At 35.7% G+C, this 26,808-nt stretch overlaps 1 protein-coding gene, 1 non-coding gene and 1 pseudogene across 6 annotated transcripts in view; 1 reads left to right on the top strand and 2 right to left on the bottom strand.

Moving 5' to 3' along the window:
* Positions 1-17,782, bottom strand: part of LOC146164283 (G-protein coupled receptor-associated protein LMBRD2-like) — a 39,955-nt gene extending 22,173 nt beyond the window's left edge. For 4 of the 5 annotated variants that reach the window (XR_014494585.1, XM_083382795.1, XM_083382793.1 and 1 more), the window contains exons 1-5: positions 17,300-17,782; positions 7,763-7,880; positions 7,534-7,674; positions 4,399-4,498; positions 2,624-2,791 (exon numbers count right to left, since the gene is read on the bottom strand). Coding sequence is in view for 4 of the 5 variants with exons in the window: in XM_083382795.1 (XP_083238921.1) it covers positions 2,624-2,791; positions 4,399-4,498; positions 7,534-7,674; positions 7,763-7,880; positions 17,300-17,473 (701 nt within the window). In the remaining variant the exon portion in view is untranslated. The remainder of the gene's footprint in view (positions 1-2,623; positions 2,792-4,398; positions 4,499-7,533; positions 7,675-7,762; positions 7,881-17,299) is intronic. The other variant, XM_083382796.1, reaches the window with a different exon arrangement.
* LOC146164284 (E3 SUMO-protein ligase KIAA1586-like) lies at positions 9,160-16,001 on the bottom strand (annotated as a pseudogene).
* Positions 17,783-23,241: 5,459 nt separating the features above from the next.
* Trnaa-ggc (transfer RNA alanine (anticodon GGC)) lies at positions 23,242-23,316 on the top strand. Its single transcript has one exon. It is a non-coding gene; the product is annotated as a tRNA-Ala (tRNA).
* Positions 23,317-26,808: the final 3,492 nt, after the last annotated feature.

Below are 26,808 nucleotides of genomic sequence, written 5' to 3'. Positions count from 1 at the left end.
CCTATTACATGAAAAGATATGGCAAATATTTATATGTTTTTGTGTATGAAAGAATTTACATTTACTTAGGACAGGGACATCAATATGGCAGAATTCTGGCAACTTGGCGAATATGTCGGACAAAAAATCAGCCAGAAAACAGACATTGGAGCAAAAAAATGTAAAATTTACTCTTTTTTTGAAAGATCCATTTCACAAAAAAAAACTTGTTGTTCTTACACATTTTTTTAAGCATGAACAGAAAGAAACACTACAGTTGGCGGAAAGTGATTTTGTTGTGCCATTCTTAAAATCCCCCCGATACACTTGCACCCCACTTAAACAATGCTTAATGTCACAAAAAATTTTGCTTCTGCGGCGCAACACTTCAGTAACTATTTTTCCTGTTAAATACCTTGTTTATGCATAAACATGGCAAACTGAATACATTCGATAGGCTAACACAGCATTTAACTTCAGAGACGACACCAAAATTCAAAGAATTTTGGCCCAAAATGCTTGTCACCAGAAGGATGGCAGAGATTCTGAGAGATTTTGCCAGCCTGGTGGGCATTGTTTAACACTAAAGGTAGTTTCAATCACCCTTATTTTATTAGGCCCAAATAGGCTTACAGAAACTGAGTATTCTGATATAGGATATTTTAATTTAACCTTAAATATAAGCCCTGTAGCATTATAGTATTGTTAAAGGGATAAACCTCTGATATTATTAGACATCCCAAGTTATATGGTTATAAAAGTAGGATAGGTGTTACTCACAATTAAGGCAATTATTTTAACCTAAATATCGAAATTAACCCTGATGAGGTTAGCTGGAATCTGCTGCCGAAACATTGGTTTATACTGGGTTGACACCAGAAGAGCGATTTCTATCTATAGAAATAGGAGAGTTGCAAATTACGGCCTGGCAAAATCAAACACTGCTCAATACATTTGTCCAAAACATAGGTGCACAACTTTCTAAGGAAATAACAAAGTTCAAAATAAACGTATTGCAATAAACCAGGCCTGTGTGGGTAACTCTGCCACCTCGTGTATATATTATATTGTTCAAATGAAGACATAATACAGTTAAAATATAGTTGAATGTAATCTAAACCTAAATTTTGATAAAATTTTAAACAGAAGGATAGTTTTAAAAGGCCCAATATAGTTTTTATTGATTTAGTAAATGATTTAGGCTTCCAAAATTTTTGACAAATTTTGACCTAATGTGTAAATTAAAAAAATGAATTGCCCTACTCATAATAAAATGGCAATTTTGCAAAGACGTTACAAATTTGACCAAACACCAAAAATTTAAATTTGTCAGGTTGCATTTTCTATGAAATATGGGTCCACATAACGCTAGGCTGTGACATATTAAAAAGATGAAAATATTGCCTGGTGACTTTAGGGTAAAAATACCCTTTTGGCAAAACAAAGCATATTAGTAAAGATCTGTGAATTCAGGAAAATTAGTAATATTTAATTAGTAAAGTTTTGTATTTTAGCTAGTTAAAAGAAGCGAAAAATGTAGTTTGGGGATGATTATGGCATTGAGGTCTTTTTGCAGTATTAAACTTAGAGGTAAAATAATAATCTGTAAAATAATGATTTTCTTGAGTAATAGTTTTCTGATTTTAAATAGTTGTGTGAATCTGCCAATCTCATATATGAGACTCGGTGACCAACAAATTTTTTAGAATTTATTTTTGTGGATCTAAACAACATGACAATTGTTTTTGAATCCCCACTTTTGTTCACTCAAAGATTCATTTCGATTCATTCAATTTGTAACTCTGTTAGTCAAAACTTTAGTTATGTTGCCCAATGAGTTGCTTTCTTGTTGCATTCTTTCTCTATTAAATTATGTTTGGACATCCTAATTTAAATTTGTCTGAATGTCTTATTTTACTTAATGCTGTGCATGACTTCTCTTCTTCATTTTTTAGCTAATTTTTCTATATTCATATATTCTGCACCTATCCACATGTGCAGTATTTTTATCATTTTTTAAATTTTTCACAAGCTTTCTAACGTTTTTTTTTTTTTATTTCCATCAGTTCCATTTAGAGACAAAGACAGCTATGATATTCATCCGTTAGCTCTTATCCAAACTAAGGCTTGTCTTTAAACATATTTTTGCAATGTAACAAGTCGTGTTGCAATGCATTGTTTCATAAAAGCTTGACACATTGCTTCCCCACATGAATCTTAGCCAATCTGAAAACCAGAAACTGACGTCTGATGTGTGCCTGCCTATACAATAAATATGCTCTGAAGTTTACATCAACATACAAAGTAGTTTGTATCAACATACGAACAGCCGCAGGTTGTGCATGTTGTGTCCATCAGAATAGCCTGTTAGCTAGAGGTTTGTTAACTTTAATAACAGCTTTGTGAGTGTTGTAAGCAATATTTTTATACATGATTTTTGGAGCGAATGGTAAATCTATGCATTTACAGCTTGCTGATTAGTCATACAAAAAACAACTTTTTTCTCTTTCCTCCTTGGATTTAAAAAAAGATCTAGCACGCTTAGTGCTAGATCTTATTTGTAATAAATACAAAGTTTATGCCAGATAAAAAAGTAAAACTATAGAACTGTTAAAAAATGCAGAGTTACAATAAGTTAACTTACATGTCTAAGTTTAATTTTGGAGATGCAGCAACATAAATTAGAAGTCCACCAAAAATAAAAAGATAGGAACCATAGTAAAAGGCGTTTTCAAAAATAGCACGTTTCATTTTGCCGAGTGGAGTAAAATCACCAGCACAAACATATGATTGCATGAAAGGCAGCACAAGCCTAAACAAACAAGAAAAGCATTAAATAAGTGATGTTAACAGGGCTGGAGAGCCACAGTAAAACAACATTAGGTCCGGCTTCAGTACCGAAGCCACCAAACAAATATACAATGGCTCCAGCTCCAGAGCCACCAAATAGTCCATGCTCCCACTATGTCAGTTGTTCTCAACCTTTTTGTTCTCGCGACCCCCTTTAAGTTTTCGAACTTGCGCGACCCCCCAATTATAGTGTATGACAAATAAACCTGAGTAAATGAAAAACACATTTTAAAATTGGCAAAATTCAAAAGGGAAAAAATCTAGTTTAGAATTGGATCAAAATTTGGCAAAAATGTGCTATGAACAACAAGCTAAAGTTGCGGTTTGGGCCAGGGTAGCCAGAGATTAACATTTTAGGTCAAATAATATTTAGCATGAACCTAGTGCGAGACTAAAGGTAATAATCAATGGAGGTAACTGTCTTGGTGAGCAGCCAAAATTCCTTACAAATTTACAAAACGGTTAGTCGTTAACAGCAGTGCAATAAAAAAACTGTCTGTAAATTCTATTTCTCTTTCCCAAAACGGCAAGACCAAAATTCTATTACCGGTATTTTGTGGATGTTCCGGAAAAGGCTATTTAAAATGTTATGTACCGCTGAAAAGTAGAAATACTTTGCCTGTAAACTATTGTAAACCTAGCACAACTTTTATTGCTACTTGGCCTAAATTTCAATTTGGAACTAAAGCGCCCTATACTACACCTAACGCTTTAGTACTGCAGAAAATTATTGCAGAAATACGCATCAAAATCGAGCGAAGCGCGAACAATTAATCAATTCACGTTGTTAAAGTTGGTATAAACAAAGTTTGTAGGCCTTGTGAGCCCGTAGTTTTACTTCATCCCACAATGTTTCAATAAAAAATGAGGCCAAATTAGGACAGAAAGCTTACTGTCCTAATGATTTGCAAACAGTCGGACACAGCAGTTAAATTAGAACAATTTATTGTTTTTGGTTCAAAATTTTAGGCCTTCTGACAATCCTGGTTTTGAGCATCCATTCATTTTTATTAGACATCGTTTGACTGAAGCTAGGCTTGATTCATTAATTGAAAAGTGTAATGGTGACATTATAAACGCGACAGGTTCACTGCAGCCAAATCCGCACAAAGACAAATGTTAGACTGGCGGTTCTTTTGCACCTTCTATAGTGCTAAACTGTTAGTCCATATTGCCTAATTCTTATGATTATTTTCTTAATGAAATGGTACATGGCGACCCCCCAGACAGCCCTTTGCGATGACCAGGTTGAGAACCACTGCACTATGTAGATGTATTTTTTTAAGTTGCTTGAACATAGGCTTATTATATAAGTTACATTTGCCACATTGAACTGTTTAGTTTTCATTTGAGCAACTTAAAATTCTTTTGAGTTAGAGCAGATGAAATTTAATTGCATTGCTCTAGTCCTACACGTTTAAAAAATGGCTCCCACTGCATGAAAATATTAAAAATGGCTTCGGTTTAATAAAATTGGCCCCAGTTCTAGCTCCAGCAAAAATGCTTGGCTTCGAAGATTGGGGCCCCAACCCTTGATGTAAAACCATATTGAGATCAAATATTCCTTACCAAGTGAGAATTTGTGATGTCCAGTACACAATGTGCCACATAACTGGTAGAGTACTATTGGGCACATAACTCCATGGTTTCTCACACTCAACATCTTTACCTATAAATTATACCAATAGAACCTTGGTTAAAGAGAAGTTTAAGCAGGTTGTAAGTTTATTTCTTCAGTAGGGTATAAATTAAACTAAAATTTGCACACACTAATTTTGCAAAATTAGCCATTTCCCAAGTTAAATAACACTCGCAAAAATTGATTCCGATTTCATTGAATCCTAAGTCCCGCTCCAGACCGAACGTCCGGACCTTGTCCGGACCCCTCCTTTTGATTAGTGATATTATCATTTTTTGTTTGTTTTTGTCAGTTTTACTCACCGTCCGAAGCTGCATGTTTTTAAATGAAATTGGGTCACGCGTCTTAAGCTAATGCGAAACCAAAATCAAAACGCTGTTTTTCGTCTTTTGTTTGGTCGACCGTAAACGTTAGATAGTTTTTCTCTTTCGCCTTTCGTTATTCGTTCGGGTTGGCTAATCAGCAAGTGTGTGTTCGACAATTAATAATATAAATCAAGCGGTTTCAGTTTTTTTTTTCCCTCTGAAAATGTCGAGTTAGACGGTGCTGATGTTTCTCACTGTTAATTGTCTGCGTTAATATCAGATGTTGGTGTAAGACTAGGGTCGGCAACCTACTGTAATTCATCGGGCCCGTCGGCTCTTTGACAAACTATACACGAGTTCATTTCAAATACTTTTTGACTATTTTAACTACGTAAGTGCGAAAAATTTTGATCTTACTACGTCCGGCTTTTGTTAACGTTTTGATGCTGTATTTTGAACTAGAGATCAGCGCTTCTTTACCGTTGCGCCTAGGAAAGCTGCCAAGTGCGTAACATTTTTTATTTTCGGCAATGTAATAAAAACTTGCAAGAAATTTAAAAGAAATACCGTTATACAAAAAAAAATCGAGTTCGCTTCCCTCGCCAGGTGCGCCCAAACTTTAAACGGTTATTAAAAGCTGAACTAAATTAACTAACTATTAAAGTTATACCGTTTCTTCGAAGTAGTTTTATATGTCGCGCTAATCGAAAACACCCGGAAAAAAGGATCTCTGTAGTATTGCAGGTGGCGACAGACGTGCTTGTAATTTAGCCTAGTCCCGTACATGGATCTACCAAAATCAATCACACACATTTCACGGTCTTGATTTAGTTTTTCGCCTGAAGTTAACGATTGCACACTAAGCGGTTTCGCAGCTGGCGCCTGGCAGGATTGTCGATAACGCACTTGTTCGCTTTGCGTCAAAATGTTCGCTTTTGCTGGATGTTAATTGGCTGTTTCGGATGATTTTTTCTTGTTTATGATGTCATTACCATCGCTATTTTATGACGTCATATCCGTCACTATTTTATGACTTCATTAACGTTAGACGAAAAGTTGAAAATTCAGAACCCCCCCTTTTTGAATTTCTGGATACGCCCCTGGTTGTGTGTGATTGTTTTTATGACGTCATTATAAATCACTATTTTATGACGTCATACCCGTCACTAGTTTATGACGTCATTATTCATTAACGTTAGACAAAAAATAGGGAAATTCCCTAAGTTGAAAATTCATGACCCCCTTTTTGATTTTGTGGATACGCCCCTGGGTGGATACACAGCAATCCAACAAAATACATGTCATATAAATAATCCACACACAATATGTAGGTATACAATATTATATTGAACGTATTTCACCAATGCTATTCTACCTTTGCAAATTACGGTTTGCAGTCTTATTATTCTAGGGCAGTGGTTCTCAATGTGAGCGATTTGGCTCCCTTAGGGAGGAATTTTTAAATTTAGGGAGGAAATTAGTTCCAGGGAGGAATTGGGGAGAATAAATGGTTAAAAAAAAGAAGTTATTTAATCGATTATATCAGGGGTGTCCAACTCACACATGCCGGCGTGCCAATTTTTATCTTATAACTTCTTCCCGTGCCAAAGTTTCGTAACCAAACCAATTCTTTTTAATCATAAAAGCGCTTTTTTACCAAAAATAAGAACGTTTATTTAAACTTGAAAAAAACTGTGGTGTAGAAATGCGCATCACTACATCACAGTGTCTCTCGGTGATCTGACTTTTGTTTCTTCACACCAAGCTATATAAGTTATAGGAATGCTAGCCTTCACACAGTATAATGTTACAATATTGGTTGTTGTGATTTGGCAAAATAACAATTATAGTTTTTTGGGGGAAGGCCTTGCATGCCATTTTTTATTACGTCGCATGCAACATTTGGCATGCGTGCCGCTTGTTGGACACCCCTGGGTTATATGCAATAAGTAACGATTGGTATTGTTTAAGTCGGTTAGGCCCTTAATAGTATAAGTCTATTGTTTCTTCACAGATACATATTAGTATATTGTTTCGTCACAGTTACAACTATTTAAAAAATATAAACTAATGCAGGCATTTTTTCATAGTTTTAAAAATAATTCCTACGATATGTGTTTAAACAAACTTAACTTTTAAACGGTTAACGCAAACAAATTTTGTAACAAGTCTTAGCTTTTGGCACAGATTGTCTATTGTAGTTTAAATAAATTTTTTTCAAATGGTGGTCTTTTTTCTGTAGGTTTGTTTTTTGAATGTTTTGTCAGCAGGGTGCGCCAAAGTAATAAATGAAAAGGTAGTTAACTTTGTGTTTTATGCTGGGGAGGAATTGACAGTGTTCTTGCAAGGAAGGAATATGAAAAAAACTTTGAGAACCACTGGCATAGGGCATGTTGACCTCTGGACTCAAACTCCAGCCTCAAATCCAACTCTGAGTGCTTCGAGTCACAGATTAAAATCTCCACAGGTCTTAGAATTTAACATTTTGAGTTGGGTTTGATTTTTAGGGGTTATAAATCCCATTAGACTATATCGCAACTTCAACCTTATTATGTGGAAGTAGCACAACTGTTCTTCTTGTTGTAGCCATTTTACTAAATGTGAGTTAAACAGGGCTGTTATACACTCTATAATCTTTGGATTATTTGACAATTAAATGGCATATATTAACTAAAATATCTACACTCAAGAAACAAATATTTTAAAACACGGAAGGAATGACAATATTTTGGCCAGAAAAAAATTAAAAAACAACCCTACCATTGAATAAAAGCAGTGTTGTGGAGGTAATTTGTGTTGTGTTTACAGTATGATCTATAATACCACTGAAATTCCCAAACTCGTAACCATTAGATTGGTTACTCAAAATGCTACCAAGCGTTGAATTTACAGACTCCATATCTAAAACAAACATTATGTCTTGGCTATTTATTATTAAAATATAAGCAACTACAGGAGGAATGCATTATATGCATATACTCATAATTACCATTCTCTGTAACAGGTGCGAATGTTGCTGAACTTGTTTCATTGACACTAAAGTTTGATAAATTACCTTCTTCAGTAGCAGCAACTTGAATGGTTGTTATGCATTGTCTGTAAAATGTCTAAAAACTGGTTTGAAATTTATCAAAGAAACTTTCATGACTTAAATTACAGAAAGATAAAATATAAATATTTGTGTGTATACATATATAATATGTATATAGTCAAATAGGCTAATGCAAACTTTTTAGAATTAAATGCAGACCATCACCTATATATTACAATCAATAAACCATCCTCTTCAAACTAACTATTTAATCAAGGCTGGGGATGATTGAAGTAGCAAGTAAGATGTTTTAGGACAGGGGTACACAAATAGAGAGTGGCGACCAGTGGTGGGATTCAATTTTTTTGTCAAAAAAATAAGTCTATCACAAAAGTCATATTTTTCAGCCGGTTCTAACGTCAAATATTTCCAAATGGCAACCTGATTGTCATCAATTTCTTTATCTAACTTTTTTTTTCCTGCTGTCATCAGCAGAGTGGTTTCTTCTAAGCCATTTCTTGACCGATGGAGTGGCCTCCCATGAGCTAAACGGGAGACCAATTAGATTAATTTATCATAAGATTAGCTACATTCTCAACAGTAAGACGACTTCTTTTACCGGAATATATGATATTCATTTTTGAAAACCCTCTTTTTGCCCCTGCAGAACTAACCGCAATAGTACTGATAATATTTTTAGCTTTCTGTACACTTATAGGCCACCCGATCCGTCAGAAATCAGTGCAGTTCTAAGCAAAAAGGTCTACGACAATCAGTGCATTCAAAGGATCAAAAAGTCCGACTTTTAGACTTTGAGGTCTTGGACAATGCACTAATTTGCATTAACAAATGTGCATAAGAAGATTAAGTTTAACAATACTTGACCCAATCAAACCCAAACGCTAACCAGCGCCCTAACCCAAATAATGTGCGATAATTTAATACTTATAACGCTTCAGGCCCCAATACCTCAATTTGTGACGTAATAATCTTAAATACAATGGACGAGAAACCATCCGAGTTTGGGCTTTTTTCCCCAGCATTTAAAGAATTATTAAAATAACGCACATTATTTGGGTTAGGATTCGGGTTAGCGTTAGGGTTTAGGTGGGTCAAGTGTTATTAATCCTATCTCACATTTTTTGTTATCTTTTCTGATCTTTTAATGAATATTTTTAATTTATCTTCGCCGGGAGTTTACCTAAAGGTCTAAATCAGTGCATTGCCAGAACCTCAAGGTCTAAAAGTCTAGACTTTTCTGCCATTGGATGCCCTGATTGTCGTAGACCTTTTTACTTAGAAATGCACTGATTTCCAACGGATCGGGTGTATAGGCACCTCAGCCTTTTCGAGGTTGCTACAATTTTGCAAGACATTTTCCACAGTCTCGAAATTCATTAATACTGATTTCATGGTGAAAAAGTTTACTAAATTCTCTCAACTTTTCTTCCGCAGATAACCAAGGTACAACTACCTCCTTAATATACCAAGGATTGGGATCAAGAAAATTAATCAGATCATGAAATATATCATCTTGTTCATTGTTTTTTATATTAAGTTGTTGTAGTTCATCAGCCTCTTTTTCACATTTTCTGTTACTGCTTTAAGTTACTCTTGACGAGGAAGGCTAACAACAACTTTGTTATTTTCAACAAAATGAGGGCCGAATGCACCAACATGGATCAGATCAAACTAGGATCAGATCAAACTAAGATCAACTGATCCAAGTTTGATCCTTTGACGCACTTGGCATGCACCAAACTACGATCAGTTGAGCCGCGCTTGATCCGATCAAAGTGAATTATGGAAACGAGATTTCGGTGCTTTCCCCGTAGAATTTTTTTCTTACATCTTGTCAGCTAACAAAGTTAAAGTAAATATGCCCAGCTCAACAAATTTTAACGACTTCGAAAAGAATTTACTCATCCAACTAATTGACAATTATAAAAATGTCATAGAATGCAAAAAACTGACTGTGTAACAGCTGCTGCAAAAACTATGGCGTGGGAAAAACGTAGCGAGACCTTTAATGCCGAATCAACCAATACAAAACGGAATATAGGGCAGCTTCAGGTCCTCTGGAAAAACTTTAAATTGAGGGCTAAAAAGGAATCGGCTTTAGTCAGAAGAGAGCGATTCCTCACAGGTGGAGGGCCACCGCCCGCTGAAGATGCTCAGTTGCAAAAAGTTGAAGGTATGGTGATATTTTATATTAAAAGGCAACTTCAACCAAACACACCATTATACTATTTGTAGTGTTGAAGTTAGGGTATCTTATGATACAAAAACTTTCTGTTTAAATTAGGAAACTCTAAGCAAGATATATTATACTTTGTTGTAACAATATTGTTTAACTACAATATTTGAATTATTGGCCAACAATGAAGTATACTTATTTTACAAATAAAATTAACTATCAATTTGTTTTGTATTTGGCAGCAATGATATCAGGTCAAATTAGTCCTTCGAAAAACCAATTTAATGATGATTCAATACTCGATCTTACAGCGACAGACACTGAAGAACCATTAACTGTTCTTTACGTAGATCAAGGTATAAACTGCTTCACAAATTTTAGTTTGATATATTTTAGCTACAAGTCAAAAATACAGATTTTAGTGTGTTGTTAAGTTTTATTTTATTGCTAATAATAATTAGCTTTGTTTTGGATTAGATATACAGCAAAGCAGTTCAACATCAGTACAAGGCAGTCCACCAGTAAAAAGAGTGAAACAGTCAAAAAATATTATCGCTCAGAATGATATCAATGTACTAAAAAAGGAATTTTTAGAAACAGTTCTAAAACAAAAACAAGAAAGGCATCCTATGAAGATGAAAATTTTACAGCTAAAACTTGAAAGGAAACTCAGAAATCAAGCAGATGAGACTAAAGACCATTAGGATTTGAACATTTATGCGGAACTTTGGAATTAGTTACTAGTAAACATTTAAATTAACTCACCATTAAAATTTTGGTTATATGTAAAATATTTATGGTACTCTTGTTTGTAAGGTGTAACCACAACTTGATAGTCATTATTCACACAATACAGGGCAATGACTGTAAATTGTCGCCATAGCTAACAGGTAATGTGGATGATTCACTCAACTGATTTCATTTGTTAGCTATGGCCACAATTTACAGTTATGCCCTGCATTGTTCTATCATATTGTGGTCACAGCTTACAAATAAGAATACCATAAATATTTTACATAACAGAAATGTTAATATTGTCTAATTGCATGTTGCATTTTACCATTCGTCATGTTTTTAATATGTTTGCAGTTACTAGTAAAATATTACAAAAAATTGTCAATTATTTGTTGTCGAATAATATTTCCTGATACACTTGAGGCTTCATCAGTAAGGTCATTGTTGGGCAGATCATAGATTTCATCATTAGACAGGCCTACGTCCCCTCTTCTACGACAATAATTATGCAGACAAGCTGTTGCGATAATTATTGGTAAAGAATTCTCTAGTTTTGTGTGAACTGGTATTGTTAAACAACAAAATCGTTGCTTCCACACTACAAACATCCTTTCAAATATGTTTCTGGTTTTTATGTGTGCTTTATTATATAGTTTTCTTTATTACTAACAGGATTGCGCAATGGAGTCATCATGTAAGCGCGGCAAGGATAACCACCATCACCAAGCAAAAGTCCTTTAAATATATTATGTTCGAGTTGATAACAGATTGAGCTGTTGTCAAAAATTCTACTGTCATGTGTGGAGCCTGGCCATCTACATACAATGTTAGTAAACAACATATTCGGATCACAAATAGCTTGAAGATTTATACAAAAATAACCCTTTTGATTTCTGTAAACTTCTCCTCCAGGTGAAACTATGGGAATATGTGTGCAATCTATACAACCAATTACTCCTGGAAATCCTGCAACTTCCTTAAAACTACATTTTACTTGGTTTAAGCTCTCTAGTTCAAGTGAAATAAAGTTCCTTTTTCTGGAAGCTAAAGCAATTGACACCCTGTGTATGATACGGCATGTAGTAGACTGGTGAATTCCTACAAGATCACCATCACATCTCTGAAAGTGTCCAGTAGCATAATATCTTAAAGTGACCAGTAGCTGCAACATAGGGGGAATAAAACTGTTTCTTTTTGAATGATGCTCGAGGTCTAACGATATCGTAGCCAATAGGTCTACCACTGATTCTTTACTCAGCTGGTACCTATTGTAAAACTGAATACTGTCATATTCTTCAAATGGGTTGGACCTGTCAAGTATAACACGTTGTAGTGGTCTTTCTATTTCCTCTATTCTATAACATCAATTGCATTCATATTTAGTACTTTCTACAACAACTATTTCTGTAAATAAATAAACCTGTCACGTTTTAGGTCTGAATTCGTGTTTTGTTTAGAGGTTTTGTGATTTTTTGTAAAGGTTGGTGTATTTTCAAAGTTACTTACATATTTTACTAGGTCCGCAATTCAAATGATTTAGGTGTCTAATGTCGATGAATAAAAAACGTAAAAATCATTTTATATGTTTCATAAATGACAGTTTAGTGTTAGTTTACTGTTTAAAAGTTTAGTACTTGTGATTAGATTTCAAAAATACATTATTAGTCAATGTTAAGTCATTTGATCCTGCACTTAAACCTGCACCACCGAAGGTTTAACTTTCGGATCAAATACGCGTGTTTGATCGTGGTTTGATCGGCGATCAGGTTTGGTGCATACCAAAATAAAGATGATCCTAGTTTGATCGCTGACTCAGCAATATTTGATCTGATTGGGCTTTGATCCGGGTTGGTGCATTCGGCCCTGAATCTCCTTAAAATACTCTTGAGGCAACAATATCATTGATTTTTTTTTTCATAGGTTGCCTTGCTTTCTTTAAGCATTTCAAATACCTTAATGGTCCTTTTTATTAGTTGCTCAGCTTTTGTCAGTGTTAAATTTCTGGTTTGAAGAGCATCAGATAGTAAGGAAATTTCTTGAAGTCTATCTATCATTAGTGCCAAATTCTCAAAGAAATGCCTGTTGCAAAGACGTGCAGCCATGCCTGAAAATTTTGCTTCACTAGAAAAGTATTTGTACAATGCTGGATATGCACGCCACATGGCAAGCGCAGATCTTAAGACTGCAAGCAGCCCACCTTGGTCCTAGAACTCTACCTATCTTCACAATTTGTTGCCCAAGCATATTTTTAAAATAATTTAAAAAGTTGCATTTGTTTTTTGTTTGATTGGTGAAAAATCGTGTAGATTTTATCCATAAATATTTTGAAATGATTCACCTGTTTTATATCATTGACAGAATCTTCCAAAATAAGTTGCAAACAATGATTTAAGCAATGCCAAAGGATTGTGTTGGGATAATCATTTTAAAGTCTAGTGCCCACCCCGGAATTGCGACCAAGCATTACACTAGCTCCACCCCATCATGCAAACTCTTTAACAGAGACGCATAGATTTCTTCAGCTCCTTGTAATTCCAATTTGACCAAATCCAAGAAAATTATAGGTTGTGACCTCGCAATCTTCAATCTTCAAGAAAATTATAAGAACTGGTTTATTAGATATGGTTGATGCTACATCTCTGATGACACAAATTTTTAGGTTTTGTTTCATGATTTTGGTAAATATTTCACTTTTGATATACTTTGCTATGTGATCAACTATTTTACTGCAGTTTTCCTAGAATGAAGTCCAATACCCATATCAATCCATTTTTTATTTGAAGTTCAACCTCATCTTTAATATCAGAAAATGGCCTACATCTTTTGGCCAAACTGTAGACTGTATTAAAATCTCTGCAAGTCGAAGCAATATATCTCTCATTCATTTTATCAATGCTTTTCGAAATTGCATCACATACATAATACTCTTCTTGCTTTAAACATAGCTTAAATGTGCCTTTGATAAAAAGTGTTCCTTCATTTTTTTTCCGAGAGACGCTTGCATAATGGTTGTAGTCTTTCCTGAGGCTTCGACTCTGTAGTTTGCCCATTCAGTTGAAACTCAAATTCCTGTTATGTTCATACAGTCACATTTGGCACAATATTCACAACCAAGTTTCTTGTTACGAGCAATCAATCCATCATATTTCTTTAGAAAATTCTTGTATTGAATTGTATTCCAGCAGCCTGGCAGAGATGCTGCTGCCTCTGCATGATCTCTAGGTGATAGAGTAGTTGCATCTGTCTGATCTGCAGGTGACACAGTATCAACAGACATATCAGAAGCAACTGAGATTGCATTAGCATTATTCACAAAAAATAAATGTATAACATCTATTGCAATATCAGTCGCTTTTTCCACCGAGCTTTCAGTTCTTAGGATTTTACGCACGAAATTTAGTATATTTCTTTGTCTTTTCATTTTAGGGCTGTATCTATAAAAAACGTAGCTAGCGCATTTATCCTAACAACTAATGCTGAAATGTATTTTTTTAGGAAAAGGTTCTCTCACTCCAGGACTTGCTGACAACAGCTTCTTTCAGTATCACATTCTTTAAAACCAAACTATCTAACAACCTATTCTTGAGATTAAAGTAGTTGCAAGATTAGAATGCAATACCGGTTTCAGCGAATGTTGCGAACTGTGAACCGGCTGAATCCCATCACTGCTAACAGCCACACTAAAAAGCAGCAGGCGTCTCATGACTTACCAATGATGCAACAATTCAATTTTCAGACTAACAATCACATAAGGAAAATTGCTACAATTCCAAAAATTAACACAATGTATAACTGTTATACATGCGAACTTGACCATTGCATATTGAAAAAAAACATCAGCTACTTACCGTATTTTACGGACATAAGGCACAGTTTAAATCCTTTTTTTCCTCATAAATTGATCGTGCGCCTTATAAGCCGGTGCGCCTAATGTAAGAATCAAGCAGTGCTTTATTACCTACACTTAAAACCAGTACCGATAGACAAAAAAGAGGAGCGCGGAGAAAAAGTGGGAGGAGTATAAGAAAGAGCGGAGCGGTTTACCACGCGGCTGAAGTCTCGGCTTTTTTGTGGAGGCCTCAGGATGTTGCAGACGCCCGGGCACTTTGGATAAATTGATCGTGCACATTATAGCCTGGTGCGCCTTATATGTATGAACAAAAATCAAATCACAGCAATTTATTGACAGTGCGCCTTATGGTCCGTAAAATACGGTAGAATCAATGTTTTAGATAAGATGCAAAAATCCATTGATCAGTGACCAGTAGTGCTAACCGCTTCGCTGATCTCATAAAATTACGTGACACGATTCTATAGAACCTGTGCGAACTGGCTGAATCCCACCACTCGTAGCGACCCAAATTCGGAAGACGCAGTATTTTTGTCAATATTTGTTATAACGTCACATTGTGGTGACCATAAGTCATAATAAACTTGCTCGCGAAATTATTGAGAGCCACCTGAGTTTTAGGACCCCTAGATGATTTGGGTTGCTAATCATGTGACACCCCCTTTGAAACTATCCTGCTACGTGCCTCAGTACATTACAATACATACTAAACTAGTTAATCAAACATTTTTGGTCTTGAAAAGCATAATTCTTGTTACCAAATTAATTACCCTTGTTTGTTGAATATATAGGAAAAGGCTATTTGCCCAGCAACAAGGTTACAAACTTCAAGATTTGAAGTCACGGTACACATTCCATTTTCCAAAAAAAAGTCATCATGGACCCGAATTTAAAAATTTAAGTTTGATACATAGCGATAGCATAAGTTTTCAATTGAAAGTATATATATATCATTGTTTTAAGCCTAAGATCAAAACCATATCTTCCAATAGTATATAGCAATTGAAAAATGATCACTGGTAAGTAGACCCCCAAAGTACAAATACTGGTCATCATGTGACCATAGAATAGTGGAATACTAAATTTATGATATATAATCTTAAAAATAACTAAAGATAGACCTATATATCGGTTCACCGATAATATCGGCCGATATTTGGCTTCTACCGATATATCGGTATCGGTAAATGTAAGCCGATACTTTGGCCGATATTTAGTATGAAAATATGATATAAATTTTCCTGTAAAGCAAACAAACTACACATTTTTTAATGAAAAAAAATTGGGTTTTAGCATCACACCAAGTTAATATGCAAAATATTAGTTTAATAATTAATAAAGGTATATAATCTTAAACGTTAGTTGGATTTTATTTTCAATTAATTCAAATTTTGAACATTTATTTGGTATATAAAAAAATCAGTATCGGGTATCGGTTGACAAAGATGTAAAAAATCGGGTATCGGTATCGGTCCAAAAAAGTGATATCGGTCGACCCCTAAAAATAACCCATACCCAAATAATTTGCATTGATTTATTATTTATTTAAAACCTGAGGTAAAGCTTAAACTCGGATTGGCATAAAAGAAAGCACAGTTAGAAAGTACTACAAGAGTAGTTTTTCTTTCTAAGAGAGCTGATATGTCTACCTTTCCAATCATCAAAAAAAAATTCTAATTTTATTGTTTAATAAAAAAAACTATCTTATATTTTTTTTACTTTTTAATAAAACAATGTGGGGATGTAAAACAATAATATGGATCTTTTAATTAGTGGGCTACCCAATGGCAACCTAAAATAATATGCTGGTTGCTCCTTTTTATGAAGAAAATTCATCTCAACAGAAGTTCCCTTTATTTTACGCTCATTATAAAAAAAAATTTTCACCGCTTTTTGAACAGGTCTAAAATACTTGCCCAAGTCTACTTTTGTGGTCTGCCCTTGTTAGGTTCGAGGACACCTATTTTTTATAAAAAAAAAACATTTTCAGATGATATTTCAGCAGATATTTTGCCCATTTATAACTCTTTTTCCTGTTGGTTTACTAATTTTTTCTTGTATTTTTCTTGCAAAACCTGCATGTGATTTTATTTACCCAATATCCAGGTGTTTCTTTAAAGTGCTACTATTTGATGGCCTGCCTCATGACAACAGATGTAACATAATATCAGCTTGGAACTTTTTAATATACAAATTAAACTCCTGTTACCTCAAGTGACTAAAGCGTAGTATTACGACGAACAACATAATAAAGTAAAATATACAGTAATATTTACAACGGGATAAGACTGGACTGTTTGGTGTTAGGGATGCATAATGGATGGGGTTAAAATTTGGGTTAGGGCTGAAATTATTATAGGGGGTTAGGGATGAGTTAGTGGTTAAATATTAAGGTTTAACTGAAGCTATATAACTAAGAAAACTAAATTTCATAACATTAAGTCCGTTTCAATCCGATCTCAATTTTCTGCTGATGGTTAACGCAAATATTGTGTGGTATTTACAAAAATCTAGTTGGGGAATGCTTTATTTGTTTTAATTATTCCCAACCCAATATCACGCTTTGAAAGTCACACAGCTGAGAGTGTTTTTGAAAGTCACACAACTGAGACACTTTAAGGTGATCTGATTTCACTATATTGGTCTTTTAAAAAATATTAACTATTTTTTGTTTGTTTTTTACGGTACTTACTGAAAGGTAAGTTTTACTTACCGAAGATACATCCAGTGGTAATATAAAAACAATTATTAGACTGAAATACCATGCCACCAGGGTTGCCAAGGTGACTAATGGGTGTTGTTTAGAAATTCTTCCATAATGATGTAGTAACAACAAAGCAACAGTAAATACTATTATCAGTTCCAACGTTAGTGGTCCAACACTCATATTAGTAATTTTAAAAGCGTGTTAAACTATAAACTTTAAGCAAACAAATTTGCAAAAACAAAGTTAGCAAACAGAACTTTTTGCAAAATAATGGATCATGGCAATCTTGGTGCTGGTCCAGAATCCTACCACATTTTTGCCCAGGCGTTTATATTGCCAACATTATTTGGGTTAGGGTGCAATAAAAACTGCCCAAATTAGTGCCACAAAACAACAATTTCAAATATTTGCACCGTGGTCATTCTTGCGTTACCAACAACATATGCTGATATAAGGTGACCTTTGACCCCGTGACATATGGTGGAAAACAACTGGACAAAAATTTATGAACATGAAACAATTAAAGCGAGGCGTATTTACAATTTGAGGTTTTCATGAGAAAGCATAATAAAGCGGTTAAAGCTCACCTGAGTCAACTTTGTTCGACAAACGATTCTACTAAATAATTTAAAATAAATAAAGGCATTCACTGATTTAATCGTTTTTATATATAAATATTTGTAAATACTAGGGATGCTCAAAGTAGAATATCGAATCTTTGGATTCGAATCCAGATGGGATTCGAATCCAATTCTGCCGTTTATTTCGGGTAATTGGAACCGATATAATTTAATGTTTTACCGTCGATTGTTTGCGCCTAATTGTACAAACACGTGCGGTAAGTTGGCATGTCGCTGCGGCAACCAATTTATAGTGCTTGCTTTAATGTAACCTGGTAGTGCAGTGTCAGCGTTTTTTTCGGGCGACCAATTACTTCGCGTCTCGCGATAACATTCGACTAATAATTAAGTGTCAATCAAGCATTATTGGGCGAACGACTAACGTGTAATGTCAGGAGTGGAGTTCGCAATTTCCCTAAATACGTTAAGTTGCAAAAGTAACACGTGCTGACCATCGAGAAAATGCGCTATAGGGTTACTTAAGGTCAACTTTAGGCCAATATTCAGCGAGGTTATGCAGTTATGCCCAGCGTAAATTGTCAAGTATTTGTTATGTCAATAGTAACTTTGTATTCTTTGCAGTACATTATTTGACTGCATAACAGATCAATTAGTCAAAAAAGAAGCACTAAGACCCAACAATGCTTTTAAAAACTGTACCGAATTGCTAAAGAGTTCTGTGTGCAGTGTTGCATTGTACTCACTATTGGCAAAAATATAAGTTTTGGCAACAACCTGAACAGTGGACATGTATTACAGTTTACACAACTGCTTTCAATGACAGTTGTTAAGAATGTAAAACATTTTTTATTATAATGTACACATGTTAGCAAATTGTTTGGGCAATTTATTGCTGTGATTGTAGGCCCTGTAGGGTAGAAAAAGTTTAATCCATTCCCCAAACAAAATTGAGGTTAAATAATTTCATCAAAATATACTAGGATTCGTTATTCTGGATTTGTTATTCTAGATTCAAACCTATTATTCTAGAATACCTTGGTAGGCGCTGGTCTAGAATCCTACCACAACGCACATTATGTGGGTTAGGGTGCAGGTTAGCGTTTGGGTTAGGGTGGGTCAAGTTTTATTATTAAATAAAGACTATAATAATACTTGACCCACCCACACCCAAACTCTAACTCGCATCCTAACCCAAATATTGTGGGTTGATTTCATAACTGTGGTAGGATTCTAGACCAGCGCCCCTTGGTATTCTACTTTGAACACCCCTAGTAAATACCGCAAAAATACTGTCAGCCAAATATTAGGTTAATGATTAATTTCGCTGTTCCCATAACATTTTTGTGTTTAGAATAACACAGTTTTGCGAATTATGCATTTACCTGGTATGCGGAATAAGGTCTAAATAGGAATTTTAAAAACTCGTTTCATTACTGTAAAAAACAAGTGCTGGGATTCTAGACCAGCGCCCAGTTTTTCTCGATTTATTATTCGTGCACTCTGTCAAACAGATTGTGTGGCATAGTCAAAGAAAAGTATAACCGCTTTACACAAAGAAGAGTAAGGACATCCAACCAGACTTGGACAATTAGATAATTCTAGTTTCTCACTCAATGAGCAAAATGCGGTTAATTCTAATCTAGTTTGTGAATTGCTTGTGTGATACCAAGAGCTAGCCAACCTACAAAATCTTGCCCTATCTCATCCTACAATTTCAAAGGCAAAATAAACATATTTTTTCAGGATCTAGAAAAAAAAAAATTTACAACCACACTAATACAGGTCTATATTTTAGGAATATCAAAAAAAAAATATTAATATTCGCCGAATATTAAAATATAAAAATATTTGCCGACCGTTTAACCAACAAATTGGGGTAGACCTTATCACACCTATCCAACGATACTACACACGATGATACTGATATGGGGGATAAGGGTTAAAATCGACGATAACCGATATTTATATTTGGATTGGCTAGCTCTTTGTTTGTGTGATCTAATTTTAGTTTAATTTAATTCAGATTTTACCAAAAATGATACTTTGTCCAACACAATATTTAGTCTCTTAAGTCAAAACTAAAGAATTTAAATTAAACATACTGATAAAGAATAAATTGCGATTTAAACTTAATTGATTGTGAATAATTAAATGTAATTGTACTTCGAATTCTTGTTCAAAGAGGAATTCAGTATTCTAATCTAGTTTTGAAAAACTGAAACGATTTCATTTTAAAAAGGTAAATAGATCTAGTTGTTCAAGTCTGCGCATGCATTATCCACAACTGCATTCTGAAAACGAAAATTTAACCCCTATGCCAAACTAAGGCAGAAAATAAATGGGCGCTCTTTCACTATTGTACGTAAAAATTAATAAAAAAAAAATTTTCTTCAAATGCCGCATACCACAACACATATTGTTTGGGTTAGGGTGCGGGTTAGCGTTTCGTTGAGGGTGGGTCAAGTTATTATTAATAACAAACATAATATTACTTGGCCCACCCTCACCCAAACACTAACCCGCACCCTAACCCAAAAATTATGCGTTGTGGTATGCGGTATTATTATTTTTTTTTTTTTTTGCATAACTTTTCACGTACAATAGTGAAAGAGCGCCAAAAAATGTAACAAAATGTTCATCTACATTTTTCGTGTTAATTCCACTGATTTCAAAAGTACGACTTACAAAAAGTCTGACATAGTCTAGACAGGTACACCTACCCGTAACCTAGCGCTATCCAGCTAACAATTTCCCGACACGTAAACAAACAACCACTTTCATCCTGGCTGGAAGGAATTTTTTCATTTTTTGTTTTTTTTAAACTATTTGTGTTTAATGTTTCCCAATATTTTTTAAAATATTGAATGATGATGTAATAAGAACAATACAAACATTATATTTGTAAACCGATTTAATGATGTAATATATATAAATTATAAGGAATAATTCCAAACCAAGCAGTTTTTCAAGGTTTTGGCATGGCTAGTAGACATTCTCAACGTTTGTTCGGGACCTATTTCCTATTTTTGTAAGAAACTACTTTTCAGCAAAAAAATATAAATGTCAAAACTTTCCAAAAAATAGGTTTTTTGCTTTCGGCAGTTCTAGAAGAAATGTTTGCTAACCAAACGGCAAAGTGAAAAAAGTGACCCCACATTTGGTTACCCCAACATATAGAATTGTTCGGGACCATTGCAATTTCGGCGAAATAATTGTTTTGAAATTTTTTTTGACTTTACCGCTTGATCAACGAACATTTCTTCAAGAACTGCTGAAAGTTAAAAAAAATCTATTGTACAGAAAGTTTTCAAAAATTGCCTTCTTTATACGCAAAAATCGTATCTCGCCTCAAAATCGCCATATAAATCATTATATGGGCCGAAAATTTGATTTCGGGACACATCTTGTTTTTGTGCTGTTGTTATATGGGCCGAAAATTTATTTTCGGGACATATCTTGTTTTTCCCCGTCCGAAGCTTTGTAGAAAAAGTATACATCGTAGAATTCTCAAAATTTCAGACAAGACATAGAGTGGTATGTAGGTGTGCATAAAAGGTTTATGAGTCTATACCCCTAAGCACCTTCGATTAGGGGACAAAAAACCTAAAATACTGTGACGTCATCGTTCTAGCTCTCTGTAGCTATCGACTCCCATCTAGCGGTATAAAAACTCAATACAGAATTCGCTTATAGTGGCTTGCTTTGTTTAGCTCGCGAAGCGACAAGACGCCTGCTGCGCTTTATTGTCCCGCGGTGCGTCTTTCATTGAGCGCAGTGGCTCGTCTTAGTAAGTCATTGGCAAAAGTATAGTGTACCATAGGCGTTAAACCACTCGTCAAATTTGAATTTATTGTCGAAGTATTATATTGAATAGACAAGGCCATTTACTAAAGTTTCACCCATCGTAGAATGCAGAGAAGCATTGCGAGAAGCTACATTTATGTGGCGTTCATGAACTATGTCGCCAGATTGAATCATACGAACAAAAACTCGAAAGTTTTCACAAAGGTAAAGTTTTTAGGCGGAAAGTGCCTTTTTGTCCCTGTTTCTAGGAACGGGATTTTCATTTTGAGGCGGCGAAAAAGAAATTAAATGCAATGAGAATATTTTGTTAAAGTGAAATTTCCATATAATCTTTGCTAAACTTACGTAAATGAAAATGACGTAAATGAACAATTAGTAAAATAACTTATTGCTCCTACAAAACCACATATTTTAACGCCACGAAGTTAAATGCGAAATCTTGAGGTAGTGTAGACCTCTCTGTTAGCACATCTTTCTCATGTTGCTGCAACCAAACATATCAACACCTGGCCTGCACAACCTAAAATTGTTCAAGGGCGAAGCAAGCAAAAATAAAATTTCGCGGGCCGCATACTGAAGTTAAATTCTTTTCAAGGGATGGCTAAACAAATTAAAAAAAAAGTAAAAAATTACTTAATAATATTTAAAAGTCACCCTGGTAAATAAGCTATTTATCAAAACGCACTAACACTTAAAAAAATAATATGAACTAAAATAAAATAAAGTAAATACTGGGCCCTGAAAATATATTTGATCTCCGAAAAAATATACAACGACCTCACACCTGTCTAGTTCTTTTTTGGTTTCCTATGGCATGTTTCAGACCGATTTTTCAACACCAGGCCTACACAACTTAAAATTGTGTGTTGATATGTTGGATTGGAGTAACATACAAAACAGGTGCAAATAGCAAATATTCTCCAAATACGATTTTTTCAAATATTCTCCAAATCACATTTCATCGTATTGCCGCGGTAATACACAAATAGGTAAGGCCGTGAATAAACTTTCACCCCCGTGCAATTAACACAGGGAAGCATTGCGAGTAGGGATGTTCAAAGCAGAATATCGGCGACACTTTAAATGCGGCATCAGCGTTTTTTCGGGCGACCAATTACTTTGCGATAAGCTAGGTTGTATTTACCGCCGCAAATTTAAATGCGAAATCTTGAGGGAGTACACGCCTCTCTGTTAGCACCTGTTGTGCATGTTGCTCCAACCAACATACCAACATCAGGCCTAAACAACTAGCAAAACTTACGATTTAATAGTTTGCGTATTAGGCACATAACAGTGTTTTTCATATTGTTTAAATCTGCAGATTGATCGACAGATTCGGCGAGTCTGCGATGGCTTTTCGGTGTACTATTGATACGGAAGCCGTAATCGTTGGTCATAAAGCAACTTCCGAGGGGCTAGATCACAGATGTTAATAAACACATATGTTTGTGTGTGTCTTTCATTGATCGATACGGACTGATGATCCCCCAGTGTGAAGTTGCTTGTACTAAAAAAATGTACAAGTATTGGTGCATGGTTGTTTCTCGACTCGCTCCTCTCTGAGCCTGCATAGCTCAGTTGGTAGAGCGACGGTCCCGGCTTGACCGGAGGTCGTGAGTTCGAATCTCACTGCAGGCCAGTTGTTTTTCTGGCTTGCTCTGCTTGCATCATAGATCGACAGATTCGGCGAGTCTGCGATGGCTTTTCGGTGTACTATTAATTTGTTAAAGTTCGCCCCAAGGGATATGGTTTGGTGAAACCTTGTTGTCAGTTATGGACATGTTACTAGGTTCATTCAAGTCCCATTCTCCAGGGATAGCCGAAATTAGTTTTAAATATTCTAAATAATCCTTATTGTTGGTGGGAAAACTGTAATATTGTGCAAGGTTATCGTAGGACATATGGTGTCCTGCGTTGTTGATAAGATGCGCGTAATCCAATATACCAGCATTAATCATAGTTTTTATAAAAAAGGTATGTTTACGGTATCGAACCTGGTCGTTAATCAACAACGGTCTGCCGTTCTCTAGATTTGTAAACATTATAGCCTATTATTCAAATATTTGCAGTCCGCAATTGTTTTTCTGATAGTATGCAGTGGGATCAGTTTTCGGGCTTTTTAAGAGAGGCTTCCGCGAAGCCAACATTCTATTTCATTGTTGCTTTTACTATTTCTTTCCAGCCTTTTCCAATTTTTTTCCCTTATAACCAGGGTTGCCATCGACATGTACCCAAAAATAAGGGCAACCGAAAAATTAGATTAGCATTTAAAAAACGCTTTTGGAAATTCACTGTATTTATACGAGCCGTGTCATAACACATTCCATACTTTTTGCCAGAAACAATATGCTCCAGCAATTTATCAGGATTTATGGTTTGGTTTTTGGTCTACTCCTGCTAATGTTGCTTGAAGAACGCTATTTTAAGAATCTGACTTAAACGCGATCCACCAGGTGAAATGTGGCGATCGAACGATAGATCACGATCGAATTGTTGGCCACCCCATCTCATAGCTTTACTGATTTAACCACAGTGTCGACTGCACTGTATCCATTTCCCCATTACCAACAACTTCGCAAAAAATGCTGCCTTCGTCGCACTCTATACTGCTGTAGCCTAAACAGTAGTAACCTATCAAAGTCTTCAAATCTGCTGTATCACTGCCCTACCTATCTCACCACTAGTAAAATCCTGAGACATGTACGCCACGGGAGTACCTATCTTTTCATTTATGATGTCATAAAATCATTCCCAGTCTGGCGTTCGTGGAGTGCGGAGCGAAAAATGGCAAGCAGAGCAAGTTACGCTCAGGCAGTGAATAAAAATGCGGCCAGCTTTAAGGGGCCGAATTGCCTTAGTATGAGGACAGTTAATCAATTGAAAAGAGACGAAATTCTGGATCTTATAAAAAGTATGGATTATCCGCTGAAGAAATTGGTTGGGATTGCAGAAATGCGAGGCCAAAACGTTGACATAACTTGCACCAATAGACAAAATGTCTTGGAACTTTACACGAAGCTCTGCACAGCAGAATCAGTGAAATTTGTTAAACTATACGAAAATGACAAGATTGACATTGCAGTTGGCTGGGTGCCAATTCCTTTCCCCATTGAACTTATAGCAGAGGAAATATCGGCAAAATATGGAAAAGTTGAAAAGGTGACACACAGGATGTGATATATCATGGGCAAGTGTTTACCTGCAAGTATTGTGACGAGAAAGGTCACAAACAAGCAAATTGTTCCAAACGTCAAAAAGATTTTCCTAGGTTAGTCAAAAGACAAGAAGAGCCCAAGCAAGACAATGTACACGGACAGACAAACGATAAGGCAGTTGCACCCCAATCTAGCGCTGGCGCTAACAACGCTGATAGATCCACACTGTACAACAGCCGTAAGCAGCATTCTAAACGATGCTGAGAAGAACTCGCCGGACTTCAACTCTGAATCTAACGCCAACATCAAGTCAAGCACACCGAAGCTTATCAACAACTGGTCAAGGAAAAGTCTTCAACGAAGTCCGGACGAGCTTCCTAACAGCAAATCTATAAGCCTATGTGCGACCAGAATCTCGCTGACATGCCCTGGCTGCCAAGCTGAAGCTTTGGTTTCGGCTCAATCGAAAACTTTCGTTTGCTGGAGTTGTTCCAATAAGTATTCCGTAGCAATGAAGTGCTGCACGGACGAGTTATTTCTGGTAGAAGAGGGTAAAGAAACATGTCAATGTCCTTCATGCGAAGGGATATTGAGACGGATGCCGTGCTGCGAGGAGCTCCAGCCAGAATACAAGACGAAGGAAGATGTGCTTGAGTGCATACAATGCCAGAGGTACTCTGTTGTCTGTAATTGTTTTATTGTTAACCCGCTACCTAAGGTAACGATGTGTAAAGCGTGCAGTAATACCCATTGCAAGTATAAGAAAGTTAACTGTAGTTGCGGGAAGAAGCATTCCTGTCTTATGGGTCCCAATAAAGCGTTTAGATGTGATTGTGGCATGGAGTAGTGGGACATTGATATTGGTGTTGAACGCGTTTAAATACTATTTTTATGTCTTTAAATATTGTTTCACACAACGTTCGAGGTTTAAACATTGCGATGAAAAGAAAGTCGATTTTTTATTTTTTTACGTCGTAAAAAGTGTCACGTTGCCTTTTTGCAGGAAACTCCCAGTAGTGCTAAGCACGAAAAGTTATGGGGTATGGAAGCTTTTTGGGCGCACGGCACCTCAAGCAGTAGAGGGGTGGCCATACTAATTGACAAAAAAAGTCTTATACCATCTCAGGCACACAGGTAGACCAAGAAAGTCGATAGTACTTGTTAACGTTTACGCGCCGAACAAGGACGATCCAGATTTTTTTGCCAATTTATTCGCTGTACTTGACAGGTTTTCCGACGCCCCCATAATCATGGGAGGTGACTTTAATCTAGTTTTGTACAATGTCCTAGACCAAAACGGAAGTAAAAAACATCGTAACCGAAAACCAAGAGAAAGTCTTTTGCAATGACATATTACAAACTTACAGACATTTTTCGCCACAAATTTCCAACTGTTAAAAAGTTCTCAAGAATTCAAAAACTACCAGCGGCATCATCGCGTTTAGATTTTTTTTACTTGGCAGAACTCTCGTCGAAAACGTTACAAGTGTAGACGTAGTTCCCGGCATAATGTCCGACCACAATATGGTAGCTCTAGGAACTGACATTAACCAAGCACCACGCGGCAGAGGCTACTGGAAATTTAATACATCACTATTAAATGACCAGCGTTACAAGGATAAAATAAGAAAGGTAATCACTTATTATAAAGAAGAAAACCATATAGACGAAACCGATCCTCACGTTAGATGGGACGCCTTGAAAGCAGTGGTTCGGGGGGAAACTATAAGATACTCGGCCGAACTAAAACGAAGGTCAAATATTAAGCAAAACGATTTGGAAAAACTGATTGGGGAGACGCAAGACGCTATTTAAAAAAATTATAAAACAGAATTAGGCACCTTGCACGAAAAATTGTCCAAATTTAAATCGGAACTTGACCAACTAATGCTGCGCCAAACCAAAAGCGCTGTAACGCGAACCCATTGAACACAAAACGTTTTTAATATATTTTTCAAATCGTCTTAAACTCGCA

Source organism: Ascidiella aspersa, chromosome 2 (assembly GCF_963924565.1).
Source record: "Ascidiella aspersa chromosome 2, kaAscAspe10.2, whole genome shotgun sequence".
NCBI classification, from domain to species: Eukaryota; Metazoa; Chordata; class Ascidiacea; order Phlebobranchia; family Ascidiidae; genus Ascidiella; species Ascidiella aspersa.
This window is presented reverse-complemented; position numbering and strand designations above follow the sequence as displayed.